This window comes from Gallus gallus, chromosome 3 (genome assembly GCF_016699485.2).
Source record: "Gallus gallus isolate bGalGal1 chromosome 3, bGalGal1.mat.broiler.GRCg7b, whole genome shotgun sequence".
Classification (NCBI taxonomy): Eukaryota; Metazoa; Chordata; class Aves; order Galliformes; family Phasianidae; genus Gallus; species Gallus gallus.
In genome coordinates, this window is record NC_052534.1 from 29,661,416 (window position 1) to 29,685,011 (window position 23,596).

The following is a 23,596-nucleotide window of genomic DNA, read 5'->3' on the forward strand; positions in this document are numbered from 1 at the left end:
GATATGCAATCAGCCAGAGTTGTAAAGACTGTCTTGGCCAAGTTTCATGCTCCGTGAATGTTTTCCCAAACTCTGTGATTTCTGTGTTCTTCCCATCAAAAATTATATTCTTCCCTTTATGCTCAGGAGTGCGGTGGATTGTTACGTAGGGTTAGGCATGGTTGCTTTGCATATCTCAGAAGTGGTTGTTTTTGTTGTGGGTGGATTGATGTTTGTGTTCTAATCGCAGTAAGGAGCCAGGCATTTTGCTGCTGAAATATGACAGGTTCCCTGCTGCAAATTTAGGCCAGGAGTCCAGTAAGCAGATTTTTTATTTTTAAGTATGTATGTTTTGGACTGCCGTGAGAATGCTGACACGCAGGGAGCAAGAGAGTCTCAGTGAAGATCTGTCTTGCTTGGGGCTGTAATCCTTAGTGTCAGCATGCCATTAGGGCTTCCTGGAGGTTTTTGCTTTAGGACAGCCTTTGGTATGGCTGAGTCACCTGGGCAGCAAGCTATGTTAGCAGAGCTGACAGGAGGAGCTTCAAGGGAGAAGCATTAAGCTTACAGAGGCCACGTGCTGAAGGCAGTGCTGGAGGTGTGAGAGAAGGCTCAGAGCAAGGAGTGGGAGACCTGAGAGGATGGGTGTGCTTTGCTCCTTGTAGCTTTCCCTGGGGGCTTCTGTTTCAGCCTCCAGGGCAGGCTGCATGGAGACATTCGGTACCTGAGCTCCTTTGCACCTGTCTGCTGTCACTGCCTCTCCCTCTGCCACTGTGCTGGCCTGAACTGCTGATAGGTATGGGCGGTCTTTCTTTACCCATTAATACACTATTGATCCACAGCCCTCCTGACAGTGCTAATGGACACTGATTGTGTATTATTATTTCCATAATCAGCCTCAAGCTGGAGTGAATTTTCCTTTTCAAATGGCCCATTGATATCATGCCCAGCGTTGTGGGCTGGAGCGGGCTTGGTTAATTTGTATTGTTGGAAGTTTTGGCAGAGCCTGTGGTCTTCATCCACGGTGGAGCAATCAATGAGACCAGCTGAATAGCAATGGACCATACTACAACCCAGCTTCCATCCCTCACCAGAGCAGGCATAGGCAGGATGTTCTGTCTGAATCTCAGGATCCTTGTGTACCCTTCCTTTCCTGCTAGGCCTTTCTCACTCCTGTGGGGAAAAACAAGGCCTCCATACTCCATTCTATTCCTCCATACCATTCAACAAGACCTGGACAGACTGGAGAGTTATGCAGATAGGAACCTGATAAGGTTTAACAAGAACAAATGTAGAGTCTTGCACCTGGGGAGGAATAACCAGATGCATCAGTACAGGTTAGGGGATGACATGCTGGAGATGAGTTCTGTGGAGAAGGACCTCGGTGCCCTGGTAGATAACAGGTTGGCTGTAAGTCAGCAATGTGCCCTCGTGGCCAAGCAAGCCAGTCAAAAGGCATTAAAAAGAGAGTGACCAGCAGGTTGAGGAAGTCCCCCTCTACTCTGCCCTGGTGAGGCCACATTTAGAATACTGAGTCCCATTCTGGGCTCCTCAGTTCAAAAAAAGACAGAGGTCTCCTAGAAGGAGTCCAGCAGAGGGCCACAAAGACGATTAAGGGCCTGGAGCATCTCCTGTGTGAGGACAGGCTGAGTAACCTGGCTCTGTTCAGCCTGGGGAAAAAAAGACTGAGAAGGGATCTGATCTATGTTTATGAATATCTAAACTGAGGTGGGAGACAAATGGATGGGACCAGTCTCTTCTCAGTGGTGTGTAGCAGTAGGACAAAGAGTAATGGCCTAAAACTTGAACGTAAGATGTTCCATACTAACATATGTATGAACTTCTTTTATGGTAAGGTTGATGGGGAACTGGAACAGATTGTTCAGAGAGGTTGTGGAGTCTCCTCCTTTGGAGATATTCAGGACCCATCTGGATGCCTACCTGTGTGACTTACTGTAGGATACCTGCTTTAGCAGGGAGGTTGGACTCAATGATCTCTTGAGGTCCCTTCCAACCTCTGCGATTCTGTGATTCTCAGATGCCTTCATGTTTGCATCTGCCTCCTCTTCAAGCAGAGAGTTGTGCATTGAATAAGCAGAATGGATAAAACAGTGAAGCAGTGACTTTGAGGCCTGAATCACGCTTCCTTTGCACTGTAGCGCCTTTAACTGGCAGTGCCACCTGTGGGTGGTCCTACTGAGAGTGGCTGTTCAGCCACTAATGGCTGAGGGAGATTTGTATTCAATTCCATGCGTTCCATAAACACATTTTACCCCTTTCTGGAAACTCCCTTCAAGATGCACCTCTTACACGCTGCTTGCTTGGGACTGGAAAGGTGAGGAGAAGATGCCAGGAGGGTTCTGGAGGGTTTTCAGCAGCAGATTAGCAACCAGTGCTCACCAGTTGTGCTCCCTTGTAGCTGAGAAATGTAAGTCCATGGCTTCTTTGCTTAGAGCTTGCCTGGGCTTAGCTGGGTTCTGTGATACCTTGCCTGGAGGCAGCCAGGGGATTGCATTGCTGTGTAGATGAAGGCATTGATGGATGACATAGCCTTCTGGTGTGGCCACCCAGAGGGCTTGGCTACAGGGAACATGACTGTGGGAAGTCTGCAGCACTGGTAGACTGTCTGGGAGAAGAGTAAGGACTGAAATAGGACTTGGGCTATTCCTGTTCTGTCTTTGTTCTGCTGCAGCAGATCTGTTCTCAAGGGACACTCCTCTAATTTCCCCCCAAAATTCAAATATGTAATAAACTGATACAGACCTAAGAATGCCATTGCCTCTTTGTCTTTTTGCTTTCTCCTTCTCTCTCTGCCCTTCTTTGAGCTATAGATTTTCATTTGGCTTCTGACAACGCAGTAGCTGTCTCTTACTGTCTTCTCTGTGAAGGACTTCTCATCATTACCATCATAAAGATAGAGGATCTCAGGTTCAGAAAGATGAAGTGGCTAGACCTGTGAACCAAATGCTTGTTACTCAGCCCTCTCCAAAAAAAAAAAAAAAACAAACCAAAAAACAAACAAAAAAAAACCAGTTCTTTTCTACTTTTTAATGATATTAGCAACCTCTAAGCACCAAGAGTGTCATAAACTTTCCAGATTATAGTAATAATAACATTGTACAGTACATTGCGCTGGGAATAAAATTATTTTACCCACTCCAATTTCCTTTTGTTCTAATGCGTGAATATATCAAATGAAAGTGTAGTAGGGGCCAAATGTGTTGCAAACCAGCTCTTTCCAAAGGAAGGGCTTAATGCTGCAGGTTCAGAGCTTGAATTTTGCATTGTAAAGTGTCTGGTTTTGAATGTTTGGTTGGCTCAGTTTCTCTGGAGTGCTTTGTGCAGTTCTGCTCCTAAAACCTTTAGTAGGACAAGCTGTATCTGCAAGACTCATTCACTGTGGGGCACCTCTGAGAATGGCTGAGATTCTTTCTCCATCTCCAGCATTGACCTGATTCTCTAGCCTTTCTTTTAACTCCCAAGGGCCTTCTTGAAACTGTTTCCTCTGAGAAACAGGATCTGCGCATTGCCAGGACAACAGGATGGCAAACTATCACCATCCTGAAATCCTCCAGGAGACCTGAGATGATGTCAAACAATAATGTATTCTTTCTGTTCAAACACATTAGAAGTACAATTAATCCTCAGCATCTCTCTGTCTATCTGTGGTATGGAATGAGATGGCTTTCCCAGCCTCTGTGTCCTGTGGCAGGCTGAGCTTGGAACCAAGACTTCTGGAGTCTTATCCTATGATTCAACACAGTCCTTTGGGAGCTGGATTCATCCCTTACTCAGACCCCACACCTTCACTCCTCTCAGGTTGTATCTAAGGCTGTTTTCTCAGCCTCCGTGCTATCTACTTGAGCGCTTTTCTCTCCAAGACAGCCCCAGGCTCTTTGGTCTCCCTTTGGAGAGAGATGGGTTCATATGGGGTTTAAAACATGGCAAAATGATTGTTGGTCTTTCAGGAGACCTGGTGCTGTGATTGCAAGAGAGATGTTACAGCTTGAACAGTAGTGATTCAATTAAAGTGACGTCCCTTTCCACTAAATGGAGATTAAGGTATTCCTAATGGTAGCACAAAGCTGAATGTACACGCCTTCATTTCTAAGCTTTCTGACAGCCCAGGTGGATCCAGGGGGGATTGGGGAGAGAAGAATGAAACTGTGACACAACGTTTATCTCCAGCATTGTCATTTGGCTATAGATTAGTGTCATATATTGCTTTGCACTGCAGAGTAAGGATTAGTTTATATAATATTTCTATCAAACTTAGGCAACAATGATGATGACAAAGTATTTTGGTACCACAGTGGTTGCACAAACACCCACTTGTACAGTGCAACTGTATTTAATGTTTTGCTGTGGAAATTCCCTACGTAGAAATGCCTTTAGGCAGGTGGCAGGGAGGTTATAGAAGACAGGTGTAAGTATGGCCGTGGGATGGCCAAAGGGAGAAGCACGCAAGTTGGAAGGCTTGAGGCTAAAGAGCTTGTGCACCATGTGGGGCACAGCCGAGCAACTCGAGGCAACATTTAACTGGGAGCAAGAGCTGCAGATAAATATTCTAATTCTCCACGGGGTGGCTGGCAATTAGTTTTCGCAGCAGGGTCATGTTTGCAAAGGGAGAACAGAGCCACCAGACGGCAAACATAGCCCAGAGAATGGGAAGAGAGATTTCAATAGCTTTGCTGCTGCAGGGTGTCAGGACCCCACTGAAAGAGGGGTGGTATAGGTCGGGGAAGAGTGTGCTACAGGATAGGAAGGGACAGGATTTTTCTCTTTTAATCATAGAGCAGGGAGTCTTCAGCATCACGGTGTACATCTTGGCATTGTGAGCAGTGCTTTGCAGTGCATGTGGATAGAGGTGTTGTGGCATGTCTGCAGAGGGCTGAAGAAGCATGATAAGAGGCAGTGTTTTGGATTAAAGTGTACTGACAAAGGTTACATGGGCATCTGAACTGCTCCTCTGCTATTGTTCACTTCACAAGCAATCGTGCAGTCTTTTACTGACAAGTCACTGTTTTACTTAAAAAGCATATACATGTGTTCGTATGTGTATATATATGCACATACATTCTGCTGTCTTCTTCCTTCTGTGTTCAACAAGAATTTTCTGCCATCCAAGCAGGGGAAGGTCGCTCATCTGCTCAGTTGGATCAGTGGAGTGTTGACTGTTGGTTTCAGAGATGGTAGGCAAGTTCCTACAAGTCCTGCAGATGAAAAAGATAAAGGGATTTGTCCATGTTTATGCCATCATACTGTTCAAATAAACATATTGCTTCTCCTAGTCCAATAGCTTGGGTAGTAATGAGCCCATCATGGTTTTGTCAACCGACACCAAACTGGAAGGGCAGTGAGGGACTGGCATGGGTTGCCCAGAAGTGGTGGTGGATGCCCTGTCCCTGGAGGCACTCAAGGTCAGGCTTGGACAAGGCTCCGAGCACTCTGATGTAGCTGTAGGTGTCTGTGTTTGTCGCAGGGGAGTTGGACCAGCTGACCTTTTAGGGTCCTTTCCAACTCAAACAATTGTGATTCTAAAATTGCTTGCTGCCTGAGTTCTGGGTGGCTGTGTCGTGATGGAGAGCCCAGCAGCAAGAGCAGCTGGCTGCCCACAGCCCTGCGGCCACTCTTGTGTTGTAGCTGCTCAGGGATCAGTGCTCTGTGGTGACACCAGTTTGTACAGGCTCACCTCAAAGGCAGATCTCCTCTGCTGCCCAAGTCCAGCCTGTGCTGCTGATAGATTAAATCAGTATAAATCTGAGCGCTTCTATTTGCCATCTGGTTGGGTGTAGAGCATTTTGGTCATGCCTGAAGCAGAATAAGAAATTGCTTAAAAAAAAAAAAAAAGAAAAGAAAAATCCATGGAAGAAAATAGCCGTTCAGCTAACCTTGAGGAAAAAGTGGGTGCTCAATTCAGCTGCCACAGGTTGTACAAATCAGTGTTTGTTTCAGAAGGCTCAGGCTCTTTGCTTTAAACCCTTGGACCGCCTGTCTTGTCATTGCCTTGTTACTCCGCCTTGTATTTCACTAATGGCAGCTGGAGCTGTGACTCTGGAATCACCTGGAAGTGTTGCAGCAAGACAGGGCCGTGCATCCCAGGGGCACGCTCACTGAGGTAGCTGTTCTTAGACACATGTGTGGGTTTCTCTGTTCCTTGAAGTGTGACTGGAGTTTTCCCCTCGAACAAGCACAGGTGTCTCATTGGGCTGTGCAGTCACTTTCAATACATCTCAGCCGCTTCAGTGATCACACAGACGCTTTTGGAGTAGGGAACCAAGGGCTGCTCATACAGACCTCTAGAGTTAAGGTGGTTTTGTTATTAGATCTTGTTTTCTCAATGTTTCTCTCTCCCTGCTGTTGGTTAGAGGTACAGTGAATCATAACTGCTGGTTGGGGCTGTGCAGTTTTTAAACTCTACTCCGGGAACTTTCTTCCCATTAATTTTCCCTTACACAACTCTCAAAGACTTGTTTTTCCTGTAGCATGCACTGTGCATGTTCTAGGGACATACTGAAAGCCATACAGAGCACCAAGGCCCTTTGTGACTCCACTCAGCAGTTATTCTAGCCCCCTGCATAGTAAATCATAGTCATTAGGCCCATTTTAGACAGGCACAGAGCAGCTGTGATTTGACCAGATCCCTGCTTTAACCTCTCGTGTATGCTCATTTCGGGGAGAGCAGGGAGTTCTTGGTCCTCAGCCCATTCAGGAAGGTCTTAAAAATACTCCATATTTTCTTTTCAATGTCTAGGGCTGCTAATCTCAACAGCACCTAAGGGCTTAAAGTAGCAGGTGATAACAGGCTCCCAGGAAATAAAGGATAATTGCTCAGTAGTCCATCTTCTGAGTCTTTTGTGTCTCATACCCAGCACTGTCTGGCTCTTCCCTTCTGTGGTTCAAGAGGTGGCTCTTCCACCCTGCTGTGGGCACAGCTGTCACGGGCAGTGGAGTCAAGGGGATGGAGTGCAGCTTGTTCCCTTCATTACCTCTTCTTTCCTCTCCGCAGCTCCTGCTCAGGCCCAAATTATCCATGCTGGGCAGGCGTGTGTGGTGAAGGAGGACAACATCAGTGAACGTGTTTACACGATTCGGGAAGGGGATACACTGGTCCTGCAGTGTCTGGTCACAGGACACCCCCGGCCACAGGTAAGACTTCAGTCTCACCTGTCAGCAGGATGCCCAGCTTTCTCCTGCATGTTGGAGTCACGCAGTGATATCCTATAGCACAAATATTAACTGTTCAAACTGTGAAGAAGCCTTGTTTTCAAAGAATATGGTCTAAGCTGCTTTCCAGGAACCTACCCGAAACATGTAGTGGTATTCAGTATGTGAAGTTTCTCTCAAAATGGAAGAGCAGCCCATTGTACAATCCACTCTCAAACCTCTTGCTACAACAACCTGAACAGGCTAGAGGAGGTTTGACCCACATGCTGGCCACAGAAGTAGGTCCTTTATGGCTCCTCTCTCTCTCTGATTCTCTGGATGTGCAGGCAAGGGGGAACCTGCTTGGGGGAGTTCAGAAAGTTGTTTGTGGTGCGCTCCACAGAGCTTCACAAAGAGCCCACTGCTCCTTGCTTTAGAGCCACTAACCAGAGGCAGATTCAGACCTTCAGTGCTGGAGATGTTCATGCTGTGGTCAGTCATAGCTCAGTGAGGAGGCTTGGGAGTGAATATGACTAACTCTGCCGTCCTTCCCCAGGGTCACTGGAGGGCTGCATAGCCTCGAGTTCTGTTCAACCCCCTCTGCCCCCCTCAAACACTCAAAGCAGGCTGGTTCAGTATCAGTGTGAATGTGTCTATAAAGATGCTGAACCAGAACATGGGTCTGTCTGCTCTTGGACAGTGGTAGGAGTGGCAGCTGATGTGTGCTAGGAGGCAGGGTGTGCCAGAATACACTCAAGGGGTCTAAGTATGATACACACACCTTCTTGGCCCTCTTTTTCAGTCTTGCCAGTCAAAGACATTTGTGCTGAGCAGCTATACATTAGCATATGCCAATCAACCCCTCCATGGACTTGCTTGTGAAGAGATGGTTTACTGAGAGGAGACAACAGAGGAGAAGGAGAGAGACTGAGACAGCAGGATGTGAATGATCAGCCTAGACTTGTGACAGTGCTAGGTGGGTGACAGCTGTGTACGTCAGAAGTGAGGAGGATGGTGGGGCTGGCTCTACCTAAGGGTTCTGAACATGTGAGAAGATGCTGGCCGGTTGTGGAGATCTGAGCCTGAGAAGACAGGTTTCTGTAGCAGAGCCTGATGCAGACAGCCTGCTTGTGGGCAACACTGAGGTGTGATATTGCCCAGACGCACACAAGGGACACTGTAATGTAGAACCAGGCACGACGAAAGAGGCTGGGACCTGCGTACATTAAACATGGCATGTGTCCTATTTCTGCCCTCACTCGTCACAGATTTCCTTCCCAGCTAAGCTCTTTCCCTAACCTTTGTTTAATCTTTTCCTTCCTATCAGCCAGTCATTCAAGTATGAAAATGTGGCCAAAATGCTTAAATGAGATTGAAATTGAAAAGATTAAAGAGCTGGCTGAAGTATTCTTGCAAACAGGAGACTTGATGCCCTCAGACAATTTCATAATAAGCCTACAAAGGCTAAATAAATCCTTGGTCATTATCTCCAAAAGTCTGCTCAGCCTGGTGCTCTGAGACTGTGATTTAGACACGCCTGTTGTTTCTAGAGCGTCAGCATCAATCAGGTGGTGGCAGTGAGCTTTAGGCAAAGCCTGGGGTGGGGGGTCAAGCAATCTGGTCCTTCGCATCCATTGCCAAAGTTGAATGGAAGTCTGTCTCCTTCCTGTTGGCAGATCCTGTTGTTGGATCCCAGCCCCAGAATCTAGATGGCACAGGTGTGGGAACCATCAGGGTCATCAGCCTTTAGAAGGGTAGTTTCTGATATAGGCAGCCAATGGGCTGAAGTAAGCCATCTCTCCCTTCTGTTTTCTGGGCTGCAGAAAATGAGGGCAAGCTTGTACCAATACTACTTAGACTGTACCTCATTACAGACGTTAAAATGACCTTTCAGTCTTTAGAAGCGTTGTCCTCTTGCCACCATTCATTGTGAAATACCATGCTGCTGTGTTGCCCATATCAGCCAGGGCCTTAAGACGTGTAACATATGGCCAGAAATGCAAGATACCCTGAAATCTGAAGGGATTCTTTTTTTTTTCTTTTTCTGTTGTTGTTTTAAAACCAAAGTAAAAGTTTGTATACTGTAGAAGGTTGACTTATAAAAATAACATACATGGGGTTCCCCGTGGGAAGAAGGCAAGAGCCAGAGAGTAACAGCAGTTTCAACTGTTGGAAAAGCAAACAGCAGAAATAACCTTGCTGTCCAGAGAAAGATGAAAGGGTGCTGACTGCAATAAAAGCTCTGTAGCTGTAAGCTGATGTCTTCTATAGCTTCATGGCCTGCTAGCCACGTGGGATCCTGAGGCTTAATGCTGAAAGTCCTGTGCTGCTCATATAGTGATATTAAACTAAGCAAGTTAGAGGACTAGAGCAGGAGTGATGAGTATGCTGTGTGTGTCTGTGTGATCTGAAGGATTATCCCAGGTGCCAGGACATGGGAATTGGTGATGGCTAAGAATTAGCAGCTAGCCTGCAGAGACATACTGAGATCAGCAGTTGAACTTTGGTAAAGTCTTGGTGCTCCAGGGCCCATTTCTATAAATGACTGGGGAAGAGGGAAAAGGGAGAAAAGGCAGTGCTGCCGTCCCCTGGGATCTCTGGTTTGTGTCACTCATAGGTTGTGTTTCTCTCATTCTTCTGCAGGTGAGATGGACCAAAACAGCTGGCAGCGCGTCGGACAAATTCCAAGAGACGTCAGTGCTTAACGAGACCCTTCGGATTGAGAAGATCCAAAGGCTGCAGGGGGGCCGCTATTACTGTAAAGCAGAAAATGGGGTTGGGGTCCCTGCCATCAAGTCCATTCGAGTAGATGTGCAGTGTAAGTCGTTTAGTGGCAACCCAGATCTTCCCACAGTTCTACTGCGTGTCTCTGTCTTGCTGCGGGGCTGGTAGGGAGCTGCATTGCCCTAGGACCAAGTGCACCCAATTCAGTAGCAAAGGGACTATTGTACTGTTTTTCCCTAGAGATCTGATCCATCTGGGAAAAAGATGGCTCTGCCTGTCAATGCCAGTGCTCTTTTCTAGGTACTGTGATGCCTGTCATTGCCAGAAACCCTAGCACTAGTGTGGGATGTGGCATTGGAGATGGCTTCTGCTTTCTTTGTCTTCATTTTGAAGCTGGCTTGGCTTGTCTCTTGAAATCAGTAGTTCTTCAGACGTCTGGAGGATTTCTGAAACCCCACATCACTAACTGCAGTGTGGTGGAAACAGCAAAAGATTCTGGGATGCATCTGGAGAAGCTGAGTTGTGAAAGGATAGACGTGAAGGAAACTATTGAGGATCCCTTGGTTTCAGGAGTGACTTAGTATTTCTCTGGCTCTTTGCAATGCCCGCCTGTCTTGTGTTCTGGCAATGCTAATAGGAGCTCTCCACCTTTGAAGGTTTCTCATGCTGATTCTTGGGCATTCTTATGTTTATTCTTGGGCAATTGTGGCCAAAAGGGGAGGTTAGGCTTGTCCTATGCTCTCCAGATAGGAGGAATTGGAGATTTAAGGTCTAGGCAACTTTTGAAGAGACTAGCCCTCTAGGGGAAGATTCTGCTCATTGCTCTTGGCTATTCACTGTTCCAGATTCCTCTGACCCTATTAACACCACAGTCCTCTCCTCACATCATCTGAGATTGGCTAACCAGCAATGGACTGATGTAAAAGTTGCAAATGATTATAAAGCAGCTGGAACTCTCGTCTCCCCGAACCCATCACCTCCTGGTCGCAAAGTCCTTCTAGCAAGGTGGTCTTTTGTGCTGATCTGCACTGTTGTTGTCAGTGGAGCAGCCTTCAGGCTTCAAAACCCCAGGACATGCATGAAGTCTGTGTAGAGACTTTGCTTGCAGGAAACACTGCATGGCTGCATCCTTTTACTCTCACTATCCAGTCTTGAAATGAGAGCTAGTGTGTTAAGCGCTGTGCTACTTTCTGTTTAGATTTTGTGTCTGTAGCATGCTACAGACTTGAAAATTCTTATGCTTTGGTTACCTCATGATCCACAATTGTGTTATCTAGCTTGGAGTGGTTTTCACCTCCCTTCCTTCCTTGCCCTACCCTATACTGAGAGTAGTAGAGTATGAGCACCATCCCACAGATTTGGAGTATATGCATGAGTGTCCAACGTTTTGGCTTGCCTGGGTCACACTGAGTGAAGAGGAATTGTCTTGGGCCATGTGTAAAATATATAATATAGTTAGGGTGTGTGTAAGTAACAAAACCTTTTATTTATTTGTTTATTTATTTTTTTACTATTTTTTATTAAATAATTTTTAAAAATGGCAACAGAGACATAAAGCTAGCAGATTGGACACATGGCAGATTGCTTCATCTGAGCCTCTTGCCACTTTGAATAGGATGGACGTTTCTTCATGGTCATTGCGTAGCTTTGTTGGAGAGGTCCTGACACCCACCAAGCTCTGTTTGGCTTCTCTGACCATTTCCTCTCTTGCATACAACAACTCTCCATATTAAAAGAGTCTTGCTTTTCTCAGTACTCAATATGGAAACTTGCCAGAGTCTTTGTCTCCAGGAACTGGGCTATCGCATGAGTGTCTCTTCATGGGCTAAGGCCATTCCCTTTGCTTCTGAGATGCAGACTGGAACTAGAGTAATGTAGCATCCTGTGGTCCTTCATGCAGCTCTGACCTGTAGAACTGTGGGGCTAATGGGATGGCCAAGGGCTTTCTCATACTAACATCTACTCTGAAGATGGACTTGGTAATGTACCTCTGTTCTGCTCACTTGGTTTTTGGGGAGGAGAATCTATTTTCTGCTAATATTTGCAATAGGTATAAGGGAACACATAGGAACAGCCACCGTTTTTGTTGAATGCTCACCCAGGCAACCTTCATCTGAATGAACCAGAATTTGAAAACACAACCCTTTTTTCCCCACATCCCTATTTGTAGTTAGAGGTAAGTAATCACTCTCATTTGGACCTTGGTGTCTTTGACAGCCAGTGCTAGTCTTCACTCATAGTATTAGACAGAAAGGTTGTATGAAGAGCACCGTTGGTACCAAGAGGATATCAAACTGGAAGCACTAACCTGTGTAGCAAGTTATTCCTTTGCCCCAAGTGTGTGTTGAGTGAGACTTTAAAGTGTTGTTCAGATGCTGGCAGAGAGGCAGCTGCAGTGTGGAGTATTTTTATGTGCGAGAGAGAGAAAGGAAAGAAAAAGAAAGAATAGATGTTTACAAGCTTACACTGCACATGAAACATCCCATGTGATCTTCTCCATGAGCCGCCTTGGGCCAAATTTATCATTCGTGCAGCTCACTGACATCAGTGGCTTTACTCGTACATCAAGCACATGTGTATCGTCGTAGGTCTTATTTTAGCTTTTCTCAGGAGGACTGGGCTTGCAGCTGACTGCTATTAAAGAAGGATGGAAGATTTGAAGGAGGAAAGGTCTAGCTAGAAAAAGGAAGGTAATATTTTCTTGCTGGGGAGTAGCTGGGAACCAGCAGACTTGAACGGGGTGTGTCTTCTTTGATGGATAAGGGGAGTGTTTTGCCATGCATCCTGCAGAGAAATGGGGCCTCAGAGGGGTGGTAGCTACTGAGTTATTCATATAAAGGGAGATTAAGGAATGCAGAAGAATGAAGGCAGTGCCCAAAGTCCAGATCCAAGAGAATTTGGTGTAAAATTTAGTCATGGCCACATGGAGACAGCACTTCGTGGAGAGGGGGGCCGTTTATCTCCACTTGTGTGTGTTTTTCTACAGTCTTGGATGGTTTTTGTGTGTTTTGATTTTGTTTTCTCCTGCCTTGTCCACAGCTCTATTCATCTCTCTGAGCTATGTTATGGTCAAGCCAACAAGCATACAGCTTATAAAAATATGCAAATCCAACAGTTAACACTTGTGATTCAGCAGAGAACATACGCTATTTGGATGACTCGTTAGCAGAAACTCATCTCTTCTCCCCCGCTTCCTTCCTGGGAGCCAGACTTCCAAACTTGCGAATCTCTAAAATAATGTATCTTGAAAATGAGGTGACACAAAAGAGCTGGAGGTGATGGGCATGTGTCCTCTTCCTCTCTGCTGTTATGTGCAGAAGACAGTGCTGGCAACAGAAGGGCATTCTGGATGTGTGTGCTTCAGTTGTTTTTCAGCTGAAGATGGGTTCATAAAGCTTCTGAAAATACAGAAGTGCTTCACTGAGCTCAATGGACTACTTTGAAGACACGCTTAAGGTCATAGGGCACATTTCAGTTTCAGAGGGTCAAGTTGTCCCAGCTTTTCAAATGGGATTTTTACATTTAAACCTACTCAATATCAAAGTGGTTCTGGAAGAGGAAAGATCCATCTCCTCTGGGTTTTCCCTTTCCCCATGCTTCCTTGACCCCTTGATGTTCAGACAATCATATCTGATGAAAAAAATATATATATATCAAATAAGATCTCCTTTTTAGCAGGAAGGCAGCCAATAGGGAGCAGTGTGGCCTGGATGGAAGCAGAAAGTACCCTCCCTCCAGGACTATTGCTTGTGTCCTTGCAAGTGAAGTTACTGATAACCACTGAACCAATGACAACAGTTGTGTGGTGTGGATATAGTGAAGGAAGATTTGGAAGGACTACTTTCTGTAGAGGGAGAAAAGAGAAAAGAATCTGATCAGTTTAGAAGTGAGTGATAGAGATGCAGTGAGTAAATGTTACTGAAGAGTCAGCACATTGTGAAGAAGAAAATACAGACAATACTCAAAGTGGGAATAAGAGGGAAGTTATACACACCTATGACTATGTTTTGCCTCTCGTGTTCTAGTGGCACTCCATTGTCTAGGACATTGATCTTGTCCTGGTTTCTATTCTCACCCCTTGACTTGTCAGCCATGGGCTTAGCCCTGTGATTTCAGAAGGGGACTGGAAGGTGGGAGCAGAGGAAATGAGGATGTGGTAGAGTTTCCTTGGATCCTTCTGACTTCTCACTGAAGCTGATAATGGTGATTTGGGGTGTGAGGTGTCATTGGTGGTCAGATGACCAGCCCATTGGTCAGACAGGTGTGTTGCAAACAGATGGTTTACTGGAAGACCACATGGAATCTGCTAACCAGAGGGTGCTTTCTATTCTCTGAATGTTGTGTGGTGAGCGGGAGAATTCTGGCTTCTCCTGTCTGTTCCCTTTAGATGCTGTTAGTATTACCTGCCCTCAAATCAGTTCTGAATTGAGCAGTTGTCCTTGGCCAAATGTATGGGAGCTTCCCCTCTCCCCTACAGCCCCCGGAGCATCATCTGCTCTGCAGGCTGTACGTGCAGACAGTGCTTCACTAACAACTGCTGCGGCCCTCCTTACCTTCCTTCCAGATCTAGATGAACCTGTCCTCACTGTTCACCAGACCATCAGTGACGTACGTGGCAGCTTCTACCAGGAGAAGACTGTCTTCCTCCGTTGTACCGTCAACTCCAACCCGCCAGCTCGCTTCATATGGAAACGGGGAGCTGAGACGCTTTCCCACAGTCAGGACAATGGCGTGGACATCTACGAACCCCTCTACACACAGGTGAAAAAAGGCAAACCTCCATGAGCTTGTGATGAACATCTTAGTGTGACGTAGTGCCCTCTGTAGTGGATGGTGTTTCTCTCTGTGTCTGGGTTACAGTGGTGGGGAGAGGGTGGTGGGCACTGCAAGGAGCACCAGCTCCAAAGGGCTGGTAGTGCATTCTTCCCTTTCTCTCTGATAATCTGCAAACAGAAGCATGAGAGCAGGAGGAAACATGACAGCCTAGTGTCCTTGGCTTGGCGTTTCTTCCGCTTTTGGTGCTGTCCCTGAGAGCAGGACACAATTCCCCTAATACGTTTTACATGGCCGTGGGGTGGCTGAGACTGTTCTCCAAGCAAAAAATCTCAAGATTGGGTCTCCTCTTATTCTGTGCTGCTTTTTTCTTAAACGAGCACCCAAGTTTGATAAATAGGAGAAAGTGCTTCATATTCAGCAGTGTGAGAGAATGGCAAGGATTGCAGTGGGCTTGGTGAGGTAAATAATAGAATTGTTTGGGTTGGAAGGGACCCTAAAAGGCCATCTGGTCCAAGTCCCCTGCAATGAACAGGGACACCTACAGCTAAATCAGGGTGCTTAGAGCCTCACCTTGAGCATCTCTAAAAGATGGAGAGATTTTTCTAATGGCCACAAGCAACAGAGGCTGGCCACTTTCTGACCATCATCTTATGACAAGGTGTTGTTCCATGTCCTCTCTGTTCCCCTTGCTTGCTTGTGCTGGACCTGCCCTTGCACAGCCATGCTACCCCCCTGAATGTCACTTTCTTCACAGTCACTTTCCTGATGACTCAGTGGGTGATTGAGGGGGTTTCTTTAGCTCTGAACGTACTTCAGATGTCAGTCAGCACTAGAACTTATGGAGGATGGCTAGGATGGGTAGGAAGGGAGGGCTAGGAGGGCAGTTCCCGAGGGCACCCATTTCATCCCACATCCAGTTCTGCTCTCGGGCACTCCCAAAGCTGGGCCCTAAGCACATTGTGACTGAGTTTGATTTCTGAGCAACGCCCCAGGCAACCTTTCAGTTAATGCAGTCGTGTTCATGTTTTATTGAAACACACTATTTCTGCAAGTCGTGGAAATGGGCAGCCAAATGGAAACACGCAGGGAGATTAGGAGAGAGCACAGAGCTTTGGGTTCCCAAGCAGATTTGCAGAAATGCTGTAGGTCAGTGCTGCTGTTTGGTCCTGAAGAGAGCTTTGTCTTGCTTGGTGCTCTGTGGCATCCAACCAGGACATCCCTGGCCTCAGAGGAAGCCATGGTGGGCACCTCCAGCTTTCATTAAGCTCTCTATGGTTAACAGGATACATTGCTTAGCAAGGGGATGTCCTAGGACTTGAAATGTTTTCTCCAGCTAAGTAAGGCATTAGGTGGAAGTTCCACTGCACTGCCAGGTTGACCCATATCTGACCCCACACCCTGCAGCTCCAGCCAGGCAGTGCTCTGACGAGCCTTTGGGTTGAAAAGAGTTGGAGTTAGGTGAAGCACACTTCTACAGCACATCTGGAGAGTAAGACCTTCCTGGAGCTCAAATAAACTGTGCTTAACAAAGCACTCTTCACGGGGCTCGTACAGTTGTCTGAGACAGGCCAGAAAAACTGCTATCAGAGTCAGGTTCGGGTAGCCCTTTGCACTAGAAAGGACAAAGATTTTGCTGTTTAAGCTTTTAAAAACTTATTTACACCGAAGGTTTATACACATTTACCCAACATTTACTAATCAATAAACTGGATACATACGACTGTATAAGTCACTAGCTGACACACGCGTTGTAAATGCCATCATTTGTGCAGCATAGCAACAAATCTCAGGGGACAGGACTTCCGTAGGGTTATTGGTCTCCTAGGTATTTATCTTCCTAATTTACTCAGTTCAAATCCTTGTTCTCTGCATATTAGCATGCCTGAGCTCATCGTCCAGTCCCTTGAGGTTGCCTCAAGAGGATTTGTCATGCTGACACCTTCTCACATTTACAGGCAATTACGGAATGGTTTCTCCAAAAGAGATTTAGACAAGCACAAGGAGCACAGCAGCGACAGGCTGTCATGGGAAGACGTATGAGTTGCAGGGTGTGCAAACCACAGGATGCATCCCTGAGCTCTCCGCATTCCATAAATAAAAATTTACGGAACACATCTATTGTTAATTTAACAACTTTATTCTGCTTTTATAACATGATGGAGTGCCAGCAAGTGATTCTTGTGTTTGTTTGTTGCCATAGCGTGAGAAAAGGCTATCAAACTCAGTGCAGACACTCTGGATTTATGCCAGCATAAATGAGATTAGAATCTGGAGAAGAGAGATCGAAAGGGTTGGGGAGGAGGGATATTTGAGTATTTCTCTGAATTACCTTTTTTTTTCCCCTGTACTGCAGTTTTTTTTTTTTTTTTGTGGCTTAACTATTGATCACACCATATTTAGGCCAGCATCAGCCCTGGTTTGCTTTGCTTTTGCAATGCTGAGACCCCACTGACTTTATTTAGGCTCCCACTGACATCTCAGCGTGAGCTCAGGGGCTGCCCTTGGACATGTAAGGCTTTTTTATTACCACGAGATGACTGTGACAAGAGCTGACAAGAAATTAAGCCTAGACCCGTTCGGCGCTGCTTCCAGGTTTTGTGACAGTCATTTGCTGGGTGTTTTGAGAAATTCTGGAGGTGGAGCTGTCCCTGCAAATGCTTTGTGTCTCCTTTGTGTATAGCTAGGAGGCTCTGGAGTATACACATCTTCCTGAGGTTTGTATGGTTATTACTTGTAAGCTTTGGGCCTGGTGATGGACTTGCAGCGATGAGCTGTACTTTGTACACATACATCTTTCTCCTCTTTTCTCCCCGACTGCCAGGGTGAAACCAAAGTCCTGAAGCTGAAGAACCTGCGGCCCCAGGATTACGCCAGCTACACGTGCCAGGTGTCCGTCCGCAATGTCTGCAGCATCCCTGATAAATCGATCACCTTCCAGCTCACCAACACCACAGGTAATGCAGCAGCCTGCTGAGCAGCCATGGCCTCTCCAGGCCTGCGGCCTTTAGAGGACCACCTCCAGTTCGCACGTGTGGCTGACTGTTGTAAATCCTTAAGGCGGGAGCTCTGTGGTCAGGGATGCTTTAATTTCTTGCAGCCAGTGCCTCGACCAAGCCTGCCGTGTGATCATTAAAGCAGACTACATGTAGGTGTTGAGGCACAACGGAGTTTTTAATCCAGACGCTGTTTTATTTATTTATAATCCTAAGTGATTTTAAAAATAAATTTAATACAGGCTGGAGCAAGGCAGCTGCTGCAGAAGTCCTTACAAATAATTCATCCACGTGTGACTGTGTGCTGCTTTGCAGTGCTGCACTTAGAGCACTCCCAGCCCAGGGGTCCCACGGGTATGGATGTTTCTGGAAAGCACATATCTCTGGTGCCTTCCCAATAAATAAATCCTAGAACTGCACACCACACACGCCGATATCCATGCTGGCAGGGTCTGAGTGCACCTCCAGTTGCGAACAGAATCAATTTGGTGCCTCTTGCTTGATGTGCAAGAGCTGAAATCATGTACCAAATGCATTGCAAAGACCTGACTGCAACCAGTCCGTTTAACAAGAGAAAGGAAAAAAAAAAAGCATGACAGAGTCCCCACTTGTCTTGGATATTTTCAAATAATAAGTAAATGTCAGAAAATTGCTTCCAGCTCTGGGGTATTCCGTGATCAGAAAGGAAGGCGATGTAGGTGTTTGAATTATTCACCTCTCTCTTATGTAGCACAAAGTAGTTTGTATCCCTGGTGTCATCTTTATGCAGCGGAAACAGAACTCTTTTGATGTTGACAACTGTTGATGGGATATTGTTGATACAGTATAAATTATGTTTATTGATCTGACTGAGCCCAGGGTGCTGAACAGTAGTTGCTTCATTTTATTTAGAAAGAAGAAAAAAAAAAAAAGTGAACAACAGCTCATGTTGGAATAAAAATATTCTCCTTGTGTTAAGATCTCTGTGAATACATCTCAGGCAACGCACGTCACTTCCTGAGATTGTCTCAGAATGAAACCGCAGGGAAAGACCTGCGCTCATAGTGAGGAAAGGGATCTCGGCCAGCTGCTATTTCCCGGTGTGGCTTTACCTTTGAGAAGTTTTAGAAAACCACATTTCTCTTCGTGCCCCCTCCCCTCTGCCAGCCCAGCCTTTCATTTACTGAGTGCACAGGGAAAATGTATTTTCAAGCTGTTGCCAGATCAGAAGCCAGCGTACATCTGAATTCATAGCATCATTAAGGTAGGAAAAGATCTCTCAGATCATCTCATCCGGCCATCGACCAACCCCCACCATGCCCACTGCCCACGTCCCTCAGTGCCACATCCACACGGCTCTTGAACGTCTCCAGAGATGGTGACTGTACCACCTCCCTGTGCAGCCCGGGCCACTGCCTCACTGCTCTTTCTATGAAGAAATTTCTACTACTATCTAACCCGCACCGCTCCTGGCACACCTTAAAGCCGCTACCTCTCATCCTATCAAACAGCAGCTTATTAGGTACTTACCAAAACTCTGAACTTGGTTTGCATATCTTACGCATCTAGTGATTTTTCTTCTTATGTTTTAGCTGTAAATGCATGTTTATACATAGTTATAAAGGAGCCTGACACCGCAAGCTCGAAGAGACTACGGATAATGTGTTCCCATTAAATTGTTTCAAACGCTACACATGAAAATGAAGCCGCCATTGCACTACAAGTAGGGTTTGTGTTAAAGAGCATGAGAATGTTTGTCATTAAATATTATCCGGCTTACTTGTAATGATGGTGGTGGTGTGCACAGGTGAGGAAATACTGTAAAAAGAAATCGTAATTCTCTCCTTGTTTTGCATAGATCTCTTTTACTCTTGTGTTCATGCATCAACAACCTCCATAGGCTCCTTCCCTCAGGATGCCTTTGCAACTGAGAAGGGTCCAGAGGGTGCAGGGGTACATGGAAATTGATCTCTTAAACATTTACAGACCCAGCTGCAATTGATTTTGAGAGGAACTAGTGGGTCAGGTCAAGGGAATCTGCTCTTCTCAATCTGTTTGCTCCTCCTTAGATAGTTCACCTGGGCTCCTTGGGCAGTTGCCTTTAGGCAGACCACAGTGCCCAGCATGGAGATGTGCTTCTCCCCAGCCCAGTGTCAGAGGCTCAGCCCTCACAGCATGCAGAGATCTCTCAGTCTGCAGCCTCAGCAGGAAGGAGGCTTTCCTTGCTGCTGTCCTGTGGCTCTGGAGCAGCAGGTTGGATCCAGCAGAACCGCAGCGCCAGCACAGCACCAGGCTGCCATTGCCTGCTCCAGCAGGGCAGGGCTGATGTTTTCTCTTTCCTTGATTTCTGCAAAATTAAGCAGCCCAGCTGGTTAATTCTCCTGCAGTTTTACTGCAGCAAATTGGACTTCAAAGGGAATTGAAAGCGACTCTTTGTTTTTAATGGTCCCCTTGCTTCTCTGCAGACTCTGCCAGCAGGTTTTCTGAGCCAAGAACAAAAGGAATTGCCACAGGTTACAAATAAATGAGATTCATCTCATGCATAACAATGTCTGCGGCTTGTTAACCCCTATCTACTGATAGGAGTGGGAGTGGGAGCCCATGCAGACTGCCACAGCCAGGGCTCCATTTTGGGACTACGGAAGCTCTCTGACTCAAGCTGTGTGGGTGGCAGCTTTGCAGCTTCCCTGCTTCCAATCGTACATGCACACACAACCTGCCCCAAGGCAGTGCTTGCCCAACGCATCACTTCTTCTCCATGCTTCCTTGCCCAGAACATGTTACAGCTCTGCAAGATGAGCGTTGGTCCTATCTGCACGTCAAGCAACACAGGATCTCAAAATCTTAACCAAAGGCTGCAGGGGTTCTGGCTCGTGCTCCCCAGCTGACATCATCTTTCTGGATGTAAGCAGGTTTCAACCTTTCTCTAGCTCTGATGTAGATGCAAGGATGTTCCCAGGCAAGATGCTGCATCTATCAGCTTGTCTGTGCCCTTGAATGAGACCTGTTCAGTGTCAGTGGGCAGGAACAGCTATATGGTTTCAGCTGTATTCCTTCTTGCAGCAGGAAAGCGTCCTGCCCTGCCACAGTCTGTTGATTTTGTCCCTGGGTTTCACCAAGTTTCATGAGGTTATCTGGAGCCCAGAGAGGACAAGTACTTGCTTTGCCACTTAATGAGCATTAACCTTTGGGCATGGGCTTCTCTCCAGGAATGCTGCAAGCAATCGTAGGCCCTGAGTGCAGGCTGTGGCCTCTCAAAATTCAAGGGCTCCAACCACAGGACTCAAAAGGGCCAGGAGTGCAGGAGGCAGAGGAGAAGCCCTCATCCTTAAGCAAGGGGGTCCACATCTGAGGCAAAAAGCACATACCATGGCCAGGGAGAGGGCACTGGATTTGGTGTGCTAACACAATATTCCAGCATAGCAGTAGTTGCACTGCTAAATTATGGTGCAGGTGCTGAGGAGAGAGAACTCCTCCTCGCCTTGTTTGTACGGGCTGTAATTCAGAGATCCAACACCAACCCAGCACAGCTCATTAACACAGGGTCCAGGGAGAGGGAGGCTGAAATAATGATGCTGTTAAATCAAGCTTCATGAATATGGAACAATGTCTTATTTTGCATTATTATGGCAGTTACTTAAAACATACTCCCCGCCTTTGTGCTGGAGACTGCTACTTTCTCAGCTCTGTCTGGATGGAGCCAGCAGTGATGCTGACAAGGGCTTTAGAAAGCTTGTCTTGGGATGAGGCAGAGAATGCAAAGGGAGGATGCAAAAAGATTGAGAATACAAAGGGAGGAGTTTGGGATCAGTCTGGGGAGAGAGGTGTAGTGAGAAGAGGGCAGAAATAAAATAAGCCAAAACCACGTAGTAGGTTATTCAAAGGATAAGTTGTCTAGACGTTTTGAATCATTCCCAATTGTTCAGCTGTGCATGGAAGAGCATCCCAGGACTTGGTTTATAGTCTGCAGGCCAATAGGGAAATCTGTTTGACACCTGTGTGATGGGCGCAGGGTTGCTATTCATTGTCTGGTTTTCCAAACCATGGGTTTTCCATTGCCAAATTATGTCTTACTGTCTTTCCTATCTGTGCAAGGAGAGTTTGTCAGGCTTTTCTCCTGAACTGAGTCCTAAGCCTAGAGAACCTGCAGCAAACAACCTTAAAATACTATACCTAGCTGTGTCCCTCTTCTGAGCAATAGCTGTGCAGTGTTTTATGTACGGCCTCTGGTCTGGGTTGTCTGGAGGTCCTGCTTGCAGTTTCCTAACCATAGAAGAGAAGGATGATTTAACTCAAAAAGGTGCATAAACGATAATGCTTTTTATCTGTAATGAATTAATGGGTCCCTACAGCTCTCCTTTCTGAAACCAGCTAACTTCAAGAAGAAATCCTAGAAAGCAATGAAGCTGTGCACAGGTGAGCGGACAGGTCCTTTTCAAGCTGAGAAGTGTCCCTCTTTGTCCTCTTCCAGCCCCACCTGCTCTGAAACTGTCGGTCAATGAAACACTGGTGGTCAACCCTGGTGACAACGTCACTATGCAGTGCTCTCTGACAGGCGGTGACCCACAGCCAGAGGTGCTTTGGTCTCATTCTCCCGGCCCGTTGCCCCCCAACAGCCTTGTGCAAGGAGGCAACCTCACCATCTGGAGGATCCGCGTGGAGGACTCAGGCTACTACAACTGCACAGCCATAAACAACGTGGGGAACCCAGCAAAGAAGACAGTGAACCTGCTGGTGCGGTGTAAGTTGCTCTTTTTCTCAGAGGATGGACTGGATTTGCATTTCCCCTGAGTGTTCTTGTACAACTAAGGGTGACTGGGATGCTTAGCAGAAATTAGTATTCTGGAGAAGCTGTCGTGTAAGCTTCTGTGCTCCCAGATCAAGAGCTGTGCTTTGGCTGCTTGCAGCCTCATCCCAGGCTGTATCACTGTCCTGGGCTAGACAGGGATCCCAGTCTGCCAGGTGTGAGGCCTTGGGGATCTCTTGTGGGAGCTTAGCTAGGGAAGGTCTTGGGACATATATATTGCACAGAGATGCTGCCTTCCAAAGGAGCAAAGGGCTGTTGTCTTGTGCCATGTGAGGCCCTTTGCTGTCCCTAAATGGTTTTGCACTTGTGTTCATCCCAGCCATGAAGAATGCCACGTTCCAAATCACCCCTGATGTGATCAAAGAGAGTGAGACCATCCAGTTAGGGCAGGACTTGAAACTCTCATGCCACGTGGATGCTGTCCCCCAGGAGAAGGTTGTCTACTCCTGGTACAAGAACGGGAAACCAGCCAGGTTCTCAGACCGGTTACTCATCACCAGGAATGACCCTGAGCTCCCACCTGTGACCTGCAGCTTGGAGATTATTGACCTGAGATTCAGTGACTATGGCACCTACCTGTGTGTGGCCACCTTCCAGGGAGCACCCATTCCTGACCTCAGCGTGGAGGTGAACATCTCCTCAGAGACAGGTGAGCCTCTCTGTGACATCTGGGGACCTTCTGGGCATCACATCCTCCACCTCCATCCCACAGTTTTAGAGTTAAGACTGTTCAAACAAGGCACCAGATTGTGCAGGAAGAAAGAGGAAATGGCATTTCACCAAATTTCAGAAGTCCTTTTGCTTAGAAGGGAGTAAAAGAAAAAGAAAGCTGTTCTTTGCTTTCTTTGGCATTCCTTATGAGGAATATTTTCAAAGCTATGACCACAAGATTGGTATCATCTGTTATAGCAAATTCTGTGAAAAGCTTTAATGTTTACTGGGTTGCAATTTCAATCTGTCTTGGGCACTCTCTGCAGGACTCCATGTGTTATAAACGCCTCTCACCTTTAAAACCATGGTCAAAACCTCACCCCATGGCTTGGTGAGGAGAGCCCTAAGATATAGGCAAGTTTGTGAGTCTCCCTGGGGACTAAAATTCAGGGTCTCAGAGCTGCAATTTTGCTTCTGGATAAGTTGGTGGATCCAGCTCTACCCTCCAACACATCCATGTCATCCTGCTGTCTTTCCAGGA

At 46.6% G+C, this 23,596-nt stretch overlaps 1 protein-coding gene across 3 annotated transcripts in view; it reads left to right on the top strand.

Annotated features, from left to right (window-relative positions):
* MDGA1 (MAM domain containing glycosylphosphatidylinositol anchor 1) overlaps window positions 1-23,596 on the top strand; it is a 135,360-nt gene that overhangs the window by 34,813 nt on the left and 76,951 nt on the right. For 2 of the 3 annotated variants that reach the window (XR_006938650.1, NM_001398249.1), the window contains exons 2-7: window positions 6,989-7,128; window positions 9,769-9,943; window positions 14,414-14,610; window positions 17,447-17,579; window positions 22,069-22,338; window positions 22,724-23,053. Coding sequence is in view for 1 of the 3 variants with exons in the window: in NM_001398249.1 (NP_001385178.1) it covers window positions 6,989-7,128; window positions 9,769-9,943; window positions 14,414-14,610; window positions 17,447-17,579; window positions 22,069-22,338; window positions 22,724-23,053 (1,245 nt within the window). In the remaining 2 variants the exon portion in view is untranslated. The remainder of the gene's footprint in view (window positions 1-6,988; window positions 7,129-9,768; window positions 9,944-14,413; window positions 14,611-17,446; window positions 17,580-22,068; window positions 22,339-22,723; window positions 23,054-23,596) is intronic. The other variant, XR_006938651.1, reaches the window with a different exon arrangement.